The sequence below is a fragment of the Orycteropus afer genome, unplaced genomic scaffold, assembly GCF_000298275.1.
Source record: "Orycteropus afer afer isolate SDZICR_OR568_19922 unplaced genomic scaffold, OryAfe1.0 scaffold00042, whole genome shotgun sequence".
Taxonomy (NCBI): Eukaryota; Metazoa; Chordata; class Mammalia; order Tubulidentata; family Orycteropodidae; genus Orycteropus; species Orycteropus afer.
Window position 1 is genome coordinate 7719818 of NW_006921629.1, and position 19505 is coordinate 7739322.

Here is a 19505-nt window from a genome sequence, read left to right on the forward strand (position 1 = left end):
CCGCCAGGAAGGGGCCTGAGAGCAAGTACCCGTTGCACTACCTTGTGTGGCACAACCGCCACCGCGAGCTGGAGAAGGAGGTCCGCGCCGGCCAGGTAGGAGCGCCGTCGGGGCGCCGCGGGGACCCCGTGGCAGGGCACGCCCGCCCGGCGTGGGGAGGGGGTGCGGCGCGGGCTGTCCCGCCTCGCCCGCGAGTTTGCAGCGCTTCTTTGTTCGCAGCCTCGGCTTTTGTGTTTGTTGACCAGAGAGGGTGATGGGAGCGGCCCCCTCCGGCTCCCTTCTGGCCGGGGTGGGCGGCCCACACGTGTTCCGGACCCTCCCAGATTGGGGTAGGGGACGCTGTGCCCCTCCTTCGCCGGGGTGGGGAGGGGCTGCCGAGTCGGTCTGTGTTCCATGTGGTGAGAGTCCACCCCAGGCAGCCGAGCAGGGACACCTCCCGCGTGAATGTGCGGAGGTGGGAAAGGCCTGAGTGCAAGGGGGGTGTCTCAGGTCAAGGATCCGGGAATAGACTGTGTGACACTCCTAGGCATCTTAGTCCCACCTAGTGCCCCCGTCTCTTGTGGTGAATGCTTTCTCTGTTTCCTTGATGCTGGCAGAGTCCCTTGGACTCCAGCACTGGCTCAAGAATGGGGGAGTAGAGAGCGAGCCTCTTGGGGAGACTCTGAAGGGCCTTGTCCAGGTGCTGAAAGGCGCTCTCCTCCATTCTAGTGCTGGGGCCTTGTTTCTAGGCTCTGAGGAAGCTGGGGAGCACTGGCCACAAGACTTGAGGTTCTGGACACAGTGGGCTCCCTGGTTCCTGCTGATCGGTGAGAATCTGAGTGGGTTAGCTAGCTTTGGGATGAGCAGTGGTCTCCAAGAAGATAGAAGGGGTGGGGTCTTCTAACCATTCTTCAGGGCCAAGGCAGGCACAGGTTGCTGATAATCCCCAATTCTGCTCTTGGCACTCAGGCCAAGTGGGTCAGCCCTTGTGGCTTGGACAGCTCACCTGTCAGGGTGAGGAGCAGGAGCAGCCTTCCCTGTGTTGCCTCATTTGAGGCTTCCAGACTTGGCCCCGGTCCGAGGCCCTGGAGCCATGGGCTGGGAGTGGTTAGCCCAGGAGTTGTCATCGAGAATACGGCTTCTGAGGACCACTTCCTGAGTCACAGGAAGTTCATAGAGGAGCTGTCCACTTCTCAAGGAAAGAGTAAAGGGTGGAGGACAGGACATCACCAGACAGTAATCAAAATGTGTCTTTGAGGTTCACTTCTGAGCCCCCGTACCATAGTAATTCCAGTAAATGTTGGAGTGACTTGAGCCTCCAAATCTCTGGGCTGGTAGGGGTCTACTTTCTTTCTATGTCTGATTACACAAGGACTCTCCAGGTTGCCCCTCAGACCATGTCTCTGTTTATCCATAATAAAGGAAGTGGTTTGCAGCCATTGGAGGCTTGGTACCAACCCTGTGGAAACAAAGATGAACAAGCAAAGCACAACCCCTGCCCTTATGAAGACCCTGTCCTGGTGTGTGAACAGGGAATAACAGAGTGAGATGCAGAATGCTAAGACACAGAAGGTCCAGGAAGTTCTCTTGGCTCGTCTCTGCTTTCCTTCCCTGAGGGACACACTTCAGCCGAGGTTACAGTTGGAGGGATTTAAGTTTAACCTGGGAGGAACTTCCTAAGGGTCCAAGGATTGTCAAGCAGAAGGCTAGTGGCTGACTCGCGAGCATGCCTCAATCCCACTCTCTTGCCTGAGGGTGGGTGGACCATTTCCTGCAGATACTAGAGAGAGACCCAGGCCTCTGTGATTGTTGGTCCTGAGGTAAGCAGCCATCTTGCTGGGGTGCGGTTGGGGTAGAGAGTGCTGGGAACTACTGCAGGTGGGATAGTTTGGATTCACTTAGTGCGTCACTCTTCTCCCCTCAAACTGGCACAGAAGCCAGGCCCCAGGTCCACCACTGTCCCCACCCTCTCTTGCCCTGGTAAGTTAGTGTCTCCTTGAGATGGACGCTGCCTGAGCTTGATCCAGACCAGGGGGAATATAGGGCACTCAATGAGATTAACCCTTGCCCAGCCACAAAAGAGCTGGGTCAGTTTTCTCCTTCCGTCTGGGAAAGCCAAGAAGGGTAGCCTAGATGGGAGAGGCCCCCGCCTATACCCTAACTCCAGGGCAGGCCTCAAGTGACTGCTTGCATCCACATGTCCCTGCCTAGTCCTGCATCAGGTCCCCAGGGAGATCTGAGGGTGCCGAACCCTCAGGGCATGGGCCTAACATCATAATGGAAGTCTCCATAGCCCTCTGACATCGCAGCTGGGGGTCCCTGGCCTTGATGCTCCTAGTACCAGCCATTACTGAAACCAGCCAGGCCTCCCTCAGGTATGTGGCAGGTAGCATTCTCTGGTCTCCACTTGGCATAACTGCCTCTTCTTCACTCCAAGAAAGCCCAGCAAAGGCCCTCCTATGGGCAGGCTTGGCAGTCCTGGCTGAAGAAAGGGGTAGCGTGAAAGACTTTCAGAGCAGGTTAGTGGGTTTTGCTCAGCCCTGTCTCAGATCTTTTGAGGGCTAGATACCAGGATTGCTGGGCAGATAGTAGGCGCTCAGTGGTTGGTTGGTAGATGAAGGGAAGGGTCCATGACCACCCCTAGCTGGCAGCAGCTGGCACTGTAGCACTATGATGGTTGTTGAGTGCCTTGCTTCCTGCCATGCTCATTCAGTCCCCTGCCAAGTTGGGAGGGGGCAGGGGGCCGTAGGCCAATGAATGTGCCAGTTGCCCCTTGCCTGGTACGACCCTGAGGTTGTCATAGCCAGCTAGGTACGGCCCTGGTTCTGGAGTCACGAGTCGCTGGTGCTCCCTGGTGGGTGGGGTCAGACTGCTCAGCTCCCTGTGGGAGGGCACATGTCGGGAGAGCTGAGGGGAGCAGGAGTCTTTCCCTGGCAACAGGAACTCTGGAGAGGGCCAGGAGAGGGGCCTCAGCCTGGGCCATGGTCCCAGGGAAACCTTTTTCTTCCTGCGGCCGCCTCCACCTGGTCCTCCTGCCTGCTTTCCCATTCATCCTTCCGACCTAGGGGTAGTCGAGACTGGGTTGTGGGGTTGCTGGACACCCAGACAGTCCCTGCCTACTGAGGGCACAAATCACATCTAGGACCCCGGGGAGCACCTGTGGCCCAGAGTGGTCAGTCCTGGGTGTGGGCCATCATCCTAGCTGGTAAGGTGGGAAACTCAGGAGAGGGAGCCACAAACCCCAGAAACCAAAGATCAATTTGCTCTGTGCTGAGGGGGAGGGGCTGCATGGGGGAGAGTGGAGGGGAGGTGGGAGAGTCAGCAGGGTGTTGCCCCCATCCTCCAAGGCCTCCTAACTCACCTTGAGGAAGCGCCCCCTCTCCCTTGTCCTTTCGTGTGCTCAGATATACCTTTTCCTATACCCCATGTTAGGTGGGAGGGCCGAGAATGACCAAACCAGGCCCCAGGACTCTGGAAAGGAGGGGGGTCAAAGAAAGGAGCCTAAGGCTGAGCAGGGGAGGCCCCAGGCTCTGGGCCTCTCCTCTCTCTCCTTCAGCACCCATATTTAGTCTGCACATTTGGTGTGTCCTTTTAAGATTTCACTTGACAAAAGGATTCTGCTCATGCTAAACATTTTTGAAAAAAAAAAAAAAACCCTGCTAGTGCTTGTGGGTGTGAGGGTATGTGTGCACAGAATGCTGTTGATGAACATGTGTGTTACACAGGAGATTCCTGCAGAGCCAGAGGCAGGTGGGCACGCATGTGCTTGCATGCTGAGGGGTACACATGTACTGTGTATGTGGAGGCAGACCTAGGTGTGAGTGTGCATCCTTTATGTACATGTGTGTGTGTGTGTGTGTGCTCCTGAGTGCCTGAGTGGAGGTTGGGAGACTTTGCCCAGGGAACCCGTCTCCTAAGCTCCAGAGACCCCGGCTTTTGCCTTTACCTGAGGCCTGCTGGGATGAGGAGTTTCCATCTTCCTGATTCCTTCCATGCTGGCTTTGTAGGGAAGGCTGGGTGTTGGGTTTCACAGGAAACCTTTTCATTCCAGCAATTAAATAGCTGTAAACCTTTGCTAAGAAGATTAATGAATTCTCCCACCTGGGCCCAGGGCAAGGTGCCACTTGCAAGCAGGTTCTGCCCTGGGTTGGGGTGGGGGCTGGAGGTGGGTACAAATTTCTTTGGAGCTTCTTTTAGCACTTCTTTATGGCTGGGTAGTGAGGCCTGGTGATACAGTGGTTAAAGCCCTCAGCTAACAATCAAAAGATTGGCGATTTGAACTCACTAGCCGCTCCTTGGCAGAAAGTTGAGGAAGGCAGTCTGCTTCCATAAAGATTCACAGTCTTGGGAACCCTCTACTCTTGTCCTATAGGGTTGCTATGTGTCGAAATTGACTTGGCAGTGGGTCTGGTTTCGTTTGGTTTATGGCTGGGTATATGTGGGGTCCACATTGGCCCTATAAGACAGTGATATCCTGGGGAAGCTGTTGGGGTGAGCGCCTGAGGCGTGGGGGTGGGGAAAGGCAACGTCTCTCAGGAGCCTGGAACTGAGGCACCCGGTGAGAAGGGAGCAAACAGCATCTAGAGCCCTGGGGCCAGGCAGGGTGTCCTGCCAGCTCCCTGGGGCCTTGTTAGCAGCAGCAGCAGCATCTGGGGCAGGGCAGGTGGGAATCTCGGATGGCTCACTGAGTCTCAGAGGCCTCGCAGGAAGGCCTTCTCCTGGCGTCCCCAGCTAGTTCTGTGAGTCTTCTGCTGCTCGGGACCCTGCCCAGGTGCGGGGCCAAGGGGCACAGCCCCGCCTGTGATTGGCAGAAGGTAAGTTGCGCTCCCCCTTCTCTATGGGGAGCTGGTGTGGAGGCAGCAGAGGGGTGGAGGCAGCAGGGGTTCCTGTTCACAGTTTCACAAATCCAAGCCACAGCCTCTCAGGGGTCCAAGAAGGGCCAGGGACACTTTTTTTTGAGGCTCCTGTTGTTGTTGTTATTGTTTGTCGTCAAGTCAGACCCAACTCATAGTGACCCTTCCTTGGGTTTCTGAGGCAATATCACTATGGAAGTAGATTGCTCAACCTTCCTTCCAAGGAGTGGCTGGTGGGTTTGAACCACCAGCCTTCTGGTTAGCAGTCAAGTGCCTTAGGCACTATGCTACCAGAGAGGCTGCTAGTGTATTTTAAAAATATTTAAAAATTCAGAAATGCCAACTCAGGGTTATAAAAATTGTATAAATAATTTTAAATGTTTTATTTTTGACAAAAGAGTTCATACACAGGCCTTGAAATATGTAAGTGTTGCTAGAAGTGTTTATTATGAAAAACTGCATTTCTTTCTCTACCTCTCCCACCCTCTCATGTCATTCCCCAGAGATGACCACTGTAAACTCTTTGAACTGTTCCCCCGATTACTTACCTCCATAATTATGAAGAATATACTTCTGTGGCTATTTCTCAATTAATCAGGTTTATACTCTATTGCCTTTCCTTCTCCATGACCTTTAATATAGTCATGTATTCAGTCCTTGGGTGGTACAAACAACAAGTGTTCAGCTACTAACTGTAAACGTTGGTGGTTTGAATCAACCCAGAGGTACCTTGGAAGAAACACCTGCTGATGTACTGAAAAATCCAGCCCTCAAAAACCCTGTGGAGCACAGTTCTACTTTGACACACATGGAATCTTCATGAGTCAGAATTGACTTGATGGCAACTGGTTTGTTTTTTTCTTTATTTATTGAACAAGTACTTATTGAGCACCAATGATATACCAGGTGCTAGTCTAAGGGCTGAAATATAACCAAAAACCGAACCCATTGTCATCAAGTCAATTCTGACTCATAGTCCCCTACAGGCCAGAGTAGAACTGCCCCATAGGCTTTCCAAAGCTATAAATCTTTACAGAAGCAGATGCCTCATCTTCTCCCATGGAGCAGCTGGTGGGTTTGAACTGTCAACCTTTTGGGTAATAGCCCAGTGTTCTAACCATAATATCACCAGAGCTCCTTAAAAGCTGGGATAAAGCAGTAAATAAAATAGACAGGGCCCCTGCCTTTGTAGAGCTTACATTCTAGGTGAAGGGAGACGATGGAAAAAGAAATGCATGATTTAATGTTGGGAGAAAACTAAAGCAGGGTAAAGGGTAATGGAGATAGATAACAACTGTTACTTAAGATGGAGTTGTCAGTGCAGGCCTTTCTAAGGAGGTGACACTAGAGCACGGAGCTGAGTGAAGAGAGCTTTGTGGGTATCTGGGGTATCCAGGAGAAGATCATTCCAGGGAAGACTGCTGGGCAAGAGTGCAGTTGTGCGGGAGAGATGGGGAAGCAAAGGAGGTAAGAGAGAAGGCCAGGTATCTTTGGATTGTAGTGTAAGCCTCGTGGGAAGTGGGAAGTCTTCAGAAGGTTTGGAGCTAAAGAGTGTCAAGACCTAAGTAACATTTCACAGGACAATTCTAACGGCTCTCTGGCCCTATGGAGGGTAGGTGTAAGGAACAAAGAGAGGAATGAAAAGACTAGTGAGGAGGCTATTAGGCCACCAAGTAAGAGATACCAAACCAAACCAAACTCATTGCTGTCGAGTTGGTTCCAACTCATAGCGACCCCTCCTTGGGTTTACAAGGCGATATCTCTGTGAAAGTAGATTGGCCAGTCCTTGGAGGAGTGGCTGGTGGGTTTGAATTGCCAGCCTTCAGGTTAGCAATCAAATGCCTTAGGCATTATACCACCAGAGCTCCTAAGTGACAGAAAGGAGTGGTTAAGACCAGGATGAAGGTGATGAAAATGGATAGAACTCTGGGCATATTTTGAAGGTAGAACTTGTGCATACTCGTGTGTGTGTGTGTGTGTGTCTGTCTGTCTGTGTAGTTGTGTGCCTGAGTGGAGGCAGGGAGGCTCTCTGCCCAGGGAACCCCAGCTCCTAAGTTCCAGAGACCCTAGCTTTTGACTTCAGCTAAGGCCTGCTGGGTGAGGAATTTCCATCCTGTTGATTCCTTCCACTCTGTTTGGTGGAGAGGACAGGAAGAGACATAAACACAATGCCTAAATTTTTTTTTTTTAACCTGAAAAATGAGTGAGTGGATGTACTCGTTACTATGATGGGAGAACTGGGGCAGATGCAGCTTCCCAGGAATGGCAGGAGTGAAGAAAGTAAGGGAGAGAGTGGGAGAAGTCATGGGAGGTCAGGATGTTCCATTTTGTTGCGTGATTGCAATTTTATAATTTTCCCAAGATGTAAATTACTGTTTTGCCCAAAAAAGATTTCTTCTATTTCTTGCATTGATTGTGTTTCATTCTGTATTTTTAACACCTATTTGTATGTTTTGGTCTCTCTTTCATGTGGGAAGCTTCCCTCAAATGTTTAGTCACTGTTGACTGTTGGTGCATGATTATCAATGGGGGCATGGAGCTCATTCATGCATGGTTTTACTATAAGATGATTGCATGTCAGCCTGGCCTGTTCATTTTAGAACCCTACCAAGTCTGTATCCAGAGGTCTTTGGTGCCTTTAGTTTCTGCGGTCTCTTGCCAGGTGTAGGATGAGCTGCTGGTGTGTGTAGTCTGCCTACCAGTGTTTCTGGAGATGAGCTGGGGAAAGGAACTAGAATTTCACTGTCACTGTGAAGGCACTCACTCAAGTCCCCAATTTTCAGCCCTATGACCTCATTCTCTGCTCTGGTTGATATCTCTGAGTCCAGTGCAGGCTTAATTTCTACAGAGGACAAACCCATAGTGTCCTATGGTGGGAGAGTAGTACGTCTCCCAGCTTTTTAAGGTTGAGGAGGAAACCAAGATGGGGTCTGACTTTTAAACAGTTGCCCTGTGTTCATCTTTGTGCCTCATCCTCACCTCTTTCATCCCCTCTGCCTGCACACCCTGAACCTTCCATAGTACTGGTGTGTATGTGGGGGTGTGTGATCTTATTACTCACTCAGGTTCCCCTCTATAAATGTTTAGGTTCTAGCTTCTTCTTTTCCTAAGTCACTGTTGATGCCCCAGCCACTTTCCATGTTCTAAAATTCTGCTAGCATCTTTCCTCCTTATTCTTATGGTTTTAAATAGTTTGCTGACATTTTTATAGCTGCCCACAAATTTATGATTTCTGGCACTCATCATTCTTTTATGTAGCTCCAAGTATCCATCTGGTACCATTTTCCTTCCACCTGAAGAATTTCATTTAACATTTCCTGCATATCTTCTGGTGACAAATTATCTTAGCTTTCATTGGTCTAAGAAAGTATTTTTCTTAAATTTTGAAAGATATTCTCACTGGATGTAGAATTCTAGGTTGATAGTTTTTCTTTCAGCACTTTAAAGACGTGATTCCATTGTCTTCTGGCTTGCATAGTTTCTGATGGGAAGTATGTGGTTTCCTATACAGAATGCATCAGTTAATGTCCATGATATGTTCTGTGAAATAGGACGTATTATGATTTGGACATTATGTGAACACCATATTAAAACCTTATGGGAATACACTTCTAGTTGCTCTTGTCACTGCTGCTGCTGCTATACTACTATTGCTGGAACTGCTGGCAGAGGCTGGAGGAATGGGTGGCAGTAGTGGCTAAGAGCATGGTGGTGGAAGCAGGGAGGGAGTGGAGCATGCCCAGCCCTGCCTGCTGTTATGTCTTTCTGTATAGCAGGAGCAGCCTATGCCCCACATCCCCTGCCACTACTGCCTCTCTGCCCACTGGGCAAAGCCTGAGAGCCCATGCCTAGAGCCATACCCTTTACCTTACCTACCTGTATCCCACACATGGTTCAGTGCTGCAAGAGTCTGGGTTTGGGGGGTCTTTAAAACTGTTAGGGAGATATAATAAAAGAAGAGCTGCTTCCCCCTTCTTTTAAAAATTTTATTGTAATTTGCTTAAAAATTTACAGAGCAAATTCATTTATCATGCAATAGTTCATACACACTTTGTTTCATGACATTGACTTCAATTCCCCACAGTGTAACAACTGTTTTCCCAATTCCTCCCTGTAGTTACCTCTTCCCTGTGGCCTTCTTTCCTATGCATTCCTGTCCCCTGAGCTATCTCCCTGTGCAAACACTGCCCTTCTATTCTCCCATGATTGATCACTCTAAGGAGTGTATCTACCTGATGTCCGTGTTCCCCTTATATGCCTGTCTGTTGTTTGGCTGGAAGCCACAGAAGTGAGTTCAGTTCCAGATCTGAAGGGTAACCGGGAGCCATAGTCTCAGGGGTCTCACTAGGCTCTATCAGAACAGCAAACCTGGTCTTTTTTTTTTTAATGATTTTGAGTTTTGTTTCACGTTGTTCTCCCACTCTATCCGGGACCTCTTGCACTGATCCCTTTCCGAGTGGTTGACTGGTGGCTGGATACCAGCTAGTTCTTCTGGTCTCATGGTCATATAGACTGATGAGGATCACATGGTCTACTAGTCCCTTTGAGTAATTATCTCCATACTTCTTTGGTTTTCTTCATTCTTCTTTGCTCTGGATGAGGAGAGACCCAATGTTGCATCTAGATGGCTGCTTGCAGGCTTTTACGACCCCAGTCAGAACTGCTTTCCCGATCACGGACATATATGCAATTGGATATTGCCCAAATGGAAGTGATGCATACTTGTATTTGTTCTTCTGTATATAATGTGTTTCTTTGCCTACTTTTAAGATTTCTTTTTTATCTAGTTTTCAGCATTTCATTATGATGTGAATTTATGTGTTTATATATGAATTTTATATGTTTATCTTGTTTGAAGTTCATTGGGTTTCCTGATTCTATGGGCTTACAGTTTTCATCAAATTTGGGAAATTTTGGCCATTATTTCTTTAATTTTGTTGTATCTTTACACTCCCTTCTCCTCTCCTCTGGAATTTCAAGTACACATATATTAGAATGCTCGATAATGTCTCACAGTCACTGAGGTTCTGTTCACTTTTTTCAGTCCTTTCTTTTTTTCCTACCTCTGTGCTTTAGTTTGCATAGTTGTATTGCTATGTCTTTAAGTCCAGTGAATTCTAAAATTCTGTAGTGTATAATCTGCTGTTAGTCCCATCCAATGAATTTTTCATTTCAGATATTGTATTTGCTATCTCTAGAAGTTCTATTGGTTCTTTTTTAAATCTTGCATTTTTCTCCTTATGAACATCTTGGGCATTTCATCTTGAACATATTGATCTAATTCCATCGTCTTTATAATCTTGGTATCTGTTTCTATCAAAGAATTTTTCTCCTGATTATGGGTTCTATTTCCTTATTTCTTGGAGTGTCTAGTAATTTTTAATTGGATGTTAGACATTGTAAATGTTATGTTAACATTTAAGCATCTGAATTTTGTTGTCTTCCTTTAAAGTGTGTTAGGCTTTGTTCTGGAAGACTAAGTTGAGTTATTTGCAAATGAATTTGACTACTTTGAGGCTTATTTTTGATCTTTGTTAGGATTGGTATAGGTGAACTTTTTCTCTAGTAATAGTTTAGCCTTATTACTAAGACAGGATCCTTATGAGATCTCTATTGAATACCCTTTATGATCAGCAAAGACTCTTCACTCTAGCTGGTTGGAGCTCAAATGACTCCTTGCCCTGGGTGACCTCTGGCAATCGATCAGCTTGTAGCTCCTTTTTGCATAGTCTTGAAGAGTTTCACCCTACACTTGCAAAATTTAGTATTCAGCAAAGACCCAAAGAGACCCCTGTCAGAATTTTGCAGCTCCTTTTGGCAAAGCCCACTCCTCTGTGGAACTCTTCCTTGTAACTTCTAGCCACTTGAGCTTCCTTGACTTCCTGTCTCTGTCTCCTGGACTCAGTGAGAGCACCATGCTTTGCTGGGGATTCCTCTCCCTAAACTGCAGTCTGGAATATTCCTCCAGGCAGAAATTTAGGGCAAGCTTGGGTCATGATTTTTCCCTTCTCTCAGAAATCATACTCCAGGACTACTTGTTGCAATTATTTTATATATTTTGAAATAATAATTTCCTTGTTTGTGGTTGGAGGATAATTTTAGTTATTCTGTCAGCTTGGAAGTGAAAGCCTTTCATTGACCTTTTAATTGGGTTTTGGAAAGGAGAAGAGGCGTTAAATGCATGTTGTCAGTTCATTGTATTGAACTGGACATCGTAGACTCCTGAAATATTTAAGTTCAACAAACATATATGCCTCTTCTTTTATCATACAACGAAAATGCCATGCAATGTAATTGTGCTTTTCACAAAATAATAATAGGATTTATACAAACTATTAATACATAGTGTCCCACAAGCACAGGAGATGGATTTTAAGTTATACTGTGAATATGTTCTTTCATTCCTAACAATGTATTACTACAAATATTTGCTAAAACTCAGTGATAATTTATGGCCCTTCCTACATGGGTGGCATGGGACCTGCTAGGACATGTCCTGGCTTAAGCACCCACCTTGGCCAACACCCTCTCTGGACCACTCATCTGCATTAAGCTAACTCTTCACAGGCAAGACCACTTGGCCTTAGAAGAGGGAACTTAGGGACCTAGATGGACAGTGGGGGAAGAAGGCCCTCTCTCTCCCAGAGTTACTTTCAGTCCTATCCTTCAAGCTCCTTTCTACTCACCTGACCCCAGCTCATCATGTCAGTCTTTTTAATTGCCCTGTGTGATGATGTGGGAGCTCTGGTGGCATAGTGCCTAAGGCATTTAATGGCTAACCAGAAGGCTGGTGGTTCAAACCCACCACTGCTCAGGAGGAAGACTGGGCAATCTACTTCCATAGAGGTACTGCCTCAGAAACCTAAGGAGGGGTTGCTATGAATCAGAATCGACTCGACAGCAGTGAGTCTGTGTGATGAGTAAGGAGGGGCTTGCTGCCTGCTAAGTGGTTGTTGAGCTCAGATGGGCTGCCTCAGAGGTGACCAGGGCTACATCTTCCACTCCTTCTCCAGGTGGACATCGAGCAGCTGGATCCCCGTGGTCGGACCCCCCTGCACCTGGCCACCACGCTGGGGCACCTCGAGTGTGCCCGTGTGCTCCTGGCACATGGTGCAGACGTGGGCAGGGAGAATCGCAGCGGCTGGACAGGTGCGCACCCTTGCTTACCCAAGACCCACAGCCAGGCTCTTCCTAGCAAGTACTCAGCTAGTTGGCTGAAGGGAGTCCTAGGCAGGCTCCAGCCCTGTGACAATCCCTCCTCCTCCTCCAGTGCTTCAAGAGGCTGTGAGTACCAGAGACTTGGAACTAGTGCAGCTGGTGCTGCGGTACCGAGACTATCAGCGGGTTGTGAAGCGGCTGGCGGGCATCCCTGTGCTCCTGGAGAAATTACGCAAGGTGGGGCTTCGCTTCCCCATCATTGCCCTTAGACTGCATTTTTAACACAGGTGTAGTCACTTTCCTTTTTATCCTCCAGGCCCAGGACTTTTACGTGGAGATGAAATGGGAGTTCACTAGCTGGGGTAAGAGGGGCTGAAGGGGGCCCTTTCTGGGCACTTTCCCTCTTCCAGCCTTTTGCATTTGCTGCTCCCCTGCTTGGAGTCCTCTTCCCATAGCTCTTCACATGGCCCCTTCTCATCTTTTAGTTCTCAGCTCAAATGCCACCCCCTCAGCTAAGCCTTTCCAGACTACCCAGATATACCTCGATTCCATTGTTATGCTGATTTGTTACCTGTCACCCCTTGCTAGTTGGTAAATTCTAAGAGAGCAGGGATACTCCCTTATTCAATATTTTATTCACAGTGATTGGAATAGTGCCTGGCATATAGTAGGTGTTCAATAAATTGTTGTTAAAAGAACGGGTGGAAGATTGAGTGAATGAATTAATAAATGGTGGATATTAGGGACTCAGTGGGGACTGATACCTCCCTGTCTCCGACCTCAGCTTGCTCACGTCTGATTGAGTGGTGTCTACATTGGGGGGGGGGGTCTGTTAGGCAAAGGCTTGCTCCCCTACCAGTTACCTTAACCTTTTCTGGCCCCACCACTGACCCCAATTCCCATGCTGCGTGGGCCAGGCAAATCAAAACCACCTCTGACCTCCACTTCCACCCAGTGCCCCTGGTGTCCAAGATCTGCCCTAGTGACACCTACAAAGTGTGGAAAAGCGGGCAGAACCTGCGGGTAGACACCACACTCCTGGGCTTTGACCATATGACGTGGCAGCGAGGGAACCGCAGCTTTGTCTTCAGGGGCCAAGGTCAGCCAGGCAAGAGGTGGGACAGGGTCTGGGGAGAAGAGAGACAGCCTCCCACCACCCCTGACCCCCTGTGCTGTCCTGTGGCTGGCAGACACAAGTGCCGTTGTCATGGAGATTGACCACGATCGCCGCGTGGTGTACACGGAGACACTGGCTCTGGCCGGGCAGGACCGTGAGCTGCTTCTGGCCGCTGCCCAGCCCACTGAGGAGCAGGTGCTGAGTCGACTCACCGCACCTGTTGTCACCACGCAGCTGGACACCAAGAACATCTCCTTCGAGAGGTTAGTGGACATGGACTCTGTCAGTCTGGAGCCAGCCTGGTAGGGTACCTGCCTCACCTTAGTCACACTTTTTCCCCAGGAATAAGACTGGCATCCTGGGCTGGCGCAGTGAGAAGACTGAGATGGTGAATGGGTATGAAGCCAAGGTGAGGCTGCAGCCCCTAGGTGCCGGACCCAGGCACACTCTTGTGTACAGCAGGGTGGACAGACATTTTCCCAGCCATGAAGGCACACAGACAATGCAGCATGGAGAGAAGGGCACTAGACTGAGAGTCAGCTGATGAGGATGGCCAGCAATTACTGACCATTGTGTTCATATTCAAAGCATTGTTCTGATAATTTACACACACAGACACACACATTACACATGCATGTATACACTCACATATATATGTGTACATATACATGCATGTATACATATACACACATGTACAAATGGGTGTGTGTATGGGTATACTTATTTATTCTCATTTCTCACAACAACTCTTTGAAGTAGGTACCATTATTCTTATTTTACAGATGTTTATTGAGCCTTTTCTACAATATTTAACCTTGACAACTCTGTGAAGTAGGGACTATCAGCCTAATTTTATGATAAGGAAACTGAGTTTTGGAATGTTTAAAAGACCTGTGCAAGGTTCCAAAGAAAGTGGCATAGCTGGGGTGCCCGAGTTAAAAAGACTATATTTGTCACTCTGGGGTCCCTGCATTGCCTAGCACATGGGGATGCTGGTGAACAAAGGAAATAACAAGTGTGCAGAGTTCCGTACACATTATTTCCTCCTGGAACCCTTCCCTGGTTCTCTGGCCTTGGATGAGGCCTCTGTTCTTTGTCCCCACAAGGAGCTCTGGTGGCCTAGTGCCTAACGTATTTGACAGCTAATCAGAAGGTTGGTGGTTCAAACCCACCAGCCACTCCTTAGAAGGAAGACTGGGAAATCTACTTCCGTAAAGATTTACCACCTCAGAAACCCAAAGGGGGTTACTATGAGTCGGAATTGACTCAACAGCAATGAGTTTGGGTTTTTTTTTTTTGGTTCTTTGTTCTCACAGCCCTGTGCTACCCTCTTTAGAGCACGTGTCACTCACCCCACCTCACACACATTACAACTGTCCATTTTCTTGTCTGTCTCTCCAACTAGATTTTGAACCTCAAGGGCGGCAGGGATCATGTCTGGTGTGTGCATCACTGTATTTGTAACACCCACTCCAGTGCCTGGCACATTAACCAAAACCAAACCAAGCGCACTGTTGTCAAGTTGATTCCAACTCACAGCAGCCCTGTCAGACAGAGCAGAACTGCCTCATAGGGTTTCTAAGGCTGTACTCTTTACAGAAGTAGACTGCCACATCTTTTGCTGTTAGAGCAGCTGGTGGATTTGAACTGCCTACTTTTTACTTGTCAGCCAAGTGCTTAACCACTGCACCACCAGGACTCCTGCCTGGCACATAAAAGTTCCTCAAAAAAGAAAAAAAAAAAAAAAAAAGTGTTGTTGAATGAATGGATAAATAAATTCTTTTTTAAAAAAGACCAGGTTTACTGGTCAGATGGAGCCTGGTGAAATCCCTGAAGCCTGGAACAGAACTCACTCCTGTGGCTTCCAGCCAAACAACAGACATATAGGGTGAACATATTACATCAGGTAGATACACTCCTTAGAGCAATCATTTGTGGGAGATCAGAAGGTCAGTGTTTGCACAGGGACATAGCTCAGGGCGGGCAGGGATGCATAGGAAAGAAGGACACAGGGAAGAGGTAACTGCAGGGAGGAAGTGGGAAGAGAGCTGTTACATTGTGCGGAATTGCAGTCAATGTCATGAGACAAAATGTATATGAACTGCTGTATGGAAAATGAATTTGCTCTGTAAGCTTTCACCCAAATCACAATAAACATTAAAAAATAAATAAATAAATGATTTCATATATTTACTTGCCCGAAGGCCTGGAGCCTGGACCCAAAAGCTCCTCCAGGACCCTTCCTCCTTCCAGGGAGTGTTCAGAATGTCCTTGGGACAGGGAACTGAGGTACCAAAGCTGTCTCTGAGCCCTTTTTCCATCTGCTCCCAGGTGTATGGGGCATCCAACGTGGAGCTCATCACCCGGACACGGACAGAGCACCTTTCAGAACAGCACAAGGGCAAGGTGAAAGGTAATAGGACAGGGGTGGGTGCAGGGAGGTGTTGCAGGACTGAAGGAACAAGCTCCAACTCCAGTGTTTCCCTCAGCATTGCCTCTGTCATCCTAGCAAGTGCCAGGATAGTCTAGTCAGAGACAGTAAATAGATTGAAATTCAACTGCCAAACTCGAATGATTGGCAGTGGCTGCTAACCCCTAGAGTATGGCCAAGAAGGTTCTAAGGCAACATCTGGGCTCAGTGGGAAAAAATACTGCAATTAATTACTCATGTCTGCACTGGGACAGGAAGAGGAGAGAAATGTCATGGTTGCCATTTATTGCCCATTCTAGTCTAGTGAGACATCTGTTCGGCAGAAAGGCAGGGGCCCCTGCTGTTGATTCTCTGTGCCTCTTGACGCCACATCTGGTTTTTCTAGACACCAGTCACCCTGTCTGAAATGACTCACAGGAGGATCAAAATGAAGTCATTGATAAGGAAGTCCCCGAAGGAAAACACATATTCACATGTATATCTTAAAACTGCTTACCAAACGCAGATATTTTACTATCCAGTGTCACCAACCTGGAGGGTGGCACTTTTGGAAATTTCTCCCGAGCCCCAGGCTTCCTTTTCTTCCAGCTGTGCTTACAGTACTTCTGCTCCCCCCATGCCCGGGAGTCCTCAGTCACCTACCTGGGTATGTGGTATGGATGATCAGTACCCCCCCACTCCAGGAACCAGCCTCCTCCCTAGATCTTGGGTGCAGTCCCTTCAACAAGGTGCCCAAGCGTGTGTGGGACTGTGGTGTCCTCTGAACTGCCACATTTCTTGTAGGTTGTAAGACACCTCTGCAGTCCTTCCTTGGAATTGCTGAGCAGCATGGGGGCCCTCAAAATGGGGTGAGTGTGTACCAGGGCAACACTGTGTGGAGGAGTGTGGCTGTGGCTCACGAGGAGGCCTGGGAAACATCCTGCTTAGCATGGCCTGTGTGGACCTCCTTTCCACAGTGCCCAAGGCAGGGGGCATAGAACGGGGGCCCTGTGATACCAAATGGCTAACCTGGCATCAGAGACTAAGAAGGGCTCATGGGCCCCTCCCCATGTGCTACAGACCCTGGTCACTCAGACTCTGAGCCAAGCCAACCCCACTGCCATCACCGCAGAAGAATACTTCAACCCAAGCTTTGAGCTTGGCAACCGTGACATGGGCCGCCCCATGGAACTCACCACCAAGACACAGAAGTGAGGCCCCTGCTGGTGCTGGGTAGGGGTGGGCAGGGCAAGGTTTCCAGGAGGTGCTGGGAGGCCATGGCTTCCTACAGTGTCCCTCACCCCTTGGGATCTGGGGGGGCAGGTTCAAGGCCAAGCTGTGGCTGTGTGAGGAGCATCCCCTGTCCCTGTGTGAGCAAGTGGCCCCCATCATTGACCTCATGGCCGTCAGCAATGCGCTTTTCGCCAAACTCCGAGACTTCATCACCTTACGCCTGCCTCCTGGCTTCCCAGTCAAGATCGGTGAGACCCACTCTCCCCAACTTCCCCCTGGCCCTGGGTAGAGGGTGGGATTTAGATTTAAGAGTGAGAGGGGTTCTGAGGGGTGACGGGGAGGGCTGAGGTATGAGGGGGTGGGCAGTAGTGGCCCCTGATGGTTCCCTCATCCCTAGAAATCCCGATCTTCCATATCCTCAACGCCCGCATCACCTTCGGGAACCTCAATGGGTGTGATGAGCCGGTGCCGTCCGTGCGAGGCAGCCCCAGCAGTGAGAGCCCCTCCCCAGGCAGCGACTCCTCTAGTGTCAGCAGCTGCAGTTCCACGAGTGAGGCCTTGGACTCCTTCCTGAATCTGCCCTCGCTTTCCCTTCCTTTCTTGGGTGCACGACTCTGTGGTGGGCTCTTGTGGGGTGAAGCCAGCGCCCGCTTCTGACCCGTAGTCCCCCTCCCCGTAGCCTCCTGCCGTGGCTGCGAGATCTCCCCAGCATTGTTCGAAGCCCCACGAGGCTACAGCGTGCTAGGTGGCCATCGAGAGGCGGTGGCCCGTGATGACGACGATGACCTACTGCAGTTTGCCATCCAGCAGAGCCTGCTTGAGGCGGGCAGCGAGTATGACCAGGTGCGTACCCCAGGCTGCGTTGGGACCTAGAGCTGCGGCACCACCCCGGCTAACTGGCCCCGCCCCCTTCCTTCAGGTCACCATCTGGGAGGCGCTAACTAACAGCAAGCCGGGCACCCACCCTATGTCCTATGAGGGTCGCCGACAGGACAGGTCAGTGCTCTGCAGGCTGGAGAGTTTGGAGACACTGCCTATCTCCAGCCCACTGCCCTACCTACACACACACACACACACACACACATACTACACCATCAGACCAGTCACCCTCTTGGCCTGGAGACACCATGGTGCTCTCAGCAGGGACCCTACTTGTTCCAGGATGGCTTCTACCAACATTCTTTCCTTTACCTGGCTTTGGGGTGTGTGGGCAGTGCTCATACAGCAGGTAGGGGTCAGGGCCCAGGCCTTACTGCCTTCAGACTCTCACCAGGCAGGATGCCATGCTCTGGGCAGCTGTAGATGGTGAGGACAGGCTTCGTAGGGGTTGGGATCTGCCTCCATCCGCAGAAACCAGGGAGGTGACTGAGAGGGTGGTCTGGTCAGCTCTGCCCTCGGATCTCCACGCTGCCTTCAGGTCCTGCCTACCAGAAGGTGCACCTGCAGCCCTTGACGTATCTTCCTCGTCCCCAGGAGCGCCCCGCCTACGCCGCAGCGCCAGCCAGTGCCCCCAGCAGCCCCCACGTCGGTCCCCAGCCCTCGACCAAGTCCCGGCCCAGGCACCGGCAGGCACGTGTTTCGGAGCTATGATGAGCAGCTGCGGTTGGCCATGGAGCTGTCCGCGCAGGAGCAGGAGGAGCGGCGGCGGCGTGCGCGCCTGGAGGAGGAGGAGCTGGAGCGCATCCTGCGGCTCTCACTGACCGAGCAATAGCGCCCCCTGCCGGGCCTCTCGGCCATGCCACAAGGGACCCATCCCAGGCCCGGAGCAAGAAGGGGCCTGGCGTGCACCCTCTGCTGAGCTGGGGCTGGAGACTGGAGTCACCGCCTAGGGGTGCAGAAGTGCACTAGGCACAATATGGGGAGGTGTAGCTTTCCGGGCCAGGACCCTGGAGGCGGCTGGCACGGCCCGGTCCCCCTGCTTTGCTGTGTTCTGACTTTCTTCTTCTCCACCCCTCTTCCCCTTGGGCTCAGACCTTTCTGAGGACAGAACTAAGCATTCCTGAGGGGGAGATGAATCCTTAGAGGAACAGTGTCCTTCGTTCCTTCTGACTGGCCCGCCCTCCTGCTCACTGACCCCACTCCGGGACACTGCCCTTGAAGCCTTTGCATCTCCGCTCTTCACCCCTGGGGGGCAGCCGAGCTCCCCGCGTGCTGTGTCGCTGCTTTGTCCCAGACATCAACCAGCACGCCAAGGGTGCAGCCCCTCTCCCACCCCGCCATTTCAGCGTCAAGTGCACTTAGCGGGGTGCCCGGCTCCCCTACCCCCACACCCCTCCTGGGTCTCAGGGTGGTTCCAGCCTCTCCATGGGCAACAAGAAGTTGGAGTTCCCGTTTCCAAGGCACGCTTTTTGTGATGAGGGAGGGTGTCCAAAGTAGCCTGCAGACCTGGGCAAGGTCTGGCTCCCTTATGGTGTCTTGGCAAGTAGGGGCATATTGGACTAGGGGACAGGCATAGACTGTGCATTAGGCTGGACACAGGGGGGTCTCCCAGGGACCCGGCACCACCATCCAACGCGTCCTACCAGCTGCTGCTAGCCCTATGTGGTTGTTTGTCCCATTTGCCTCCCACCCAGGGGCTGACTCAAACCCTTTATCCAATGGTGCTAACCCCCGGCTCCCCTCTGCCCCTCCCCACCCAACTAGAGAAGCACAGACCCCCACCAGGGGCAGGGGCACATGGCACACCCTTGTCTTGGTCTTCTCTGGGACTGACCTAGGCGCCCTGAGTGAAGCTCAGAAAGGGGGCGGAAGAAGA

General features: G+C 50.5%; 1 protein-coding gene across 1 annotated transcript in view; it reads left to right on the forward strand.

The window, feature by feature from the left end:
* ANKRD13B (ankyrin repeat domain 13B) overlaps nt 1-18461 on the forward strand; it is a 27148-nt gene extending 8687 nt beyond the window's left edge. Inside the window, exons 3-17 of the mRNA XM_007937406.2 lie at nt 8-95; nt 11846-11981; nt 12103-12227; nt 12307-12352; nt 12946-13089; nt 13181-13370; nt 13450-13516; nt 15439-15520; nt 16322-16386; nt 16598-16728; nt 16841-16998; nt 17148-17300; nt 17430-17593; nt 17670-17746; nt 18224-18461. Coding sequence (XP_007935597.2) covers nt 8-95; nt 11846-11981; nt 12103-12227; nt 12307-12352; nt 12946-13089; nt 13181-13370; nt 13450-13516; nt 15439-15520; nt 16322-16386; nt 16598-16728; nt 16841-16998; nt 17148-17300; nt 17430-17593; nt 17670-17746; nt 18224-18461 — 1864 coding nt within the window. The remainder of the gene's footprint in view (nt 1-7; nt 96-11845; nt 11982-12102; nt 12228-12306; nt 12353-12945; nt 13090-13180; nt 13371-13449; nt 13517-15438; nt 15521-16321; nt 16387-16597; nt 16729-16840; nt 16999-17147; nt 17301-17429; nt 17594-17669; nt 17747-18223) is intronic.
* The last annotated feature ends 1044 nt before the right edge of the window (nt 18462-19505 follow it).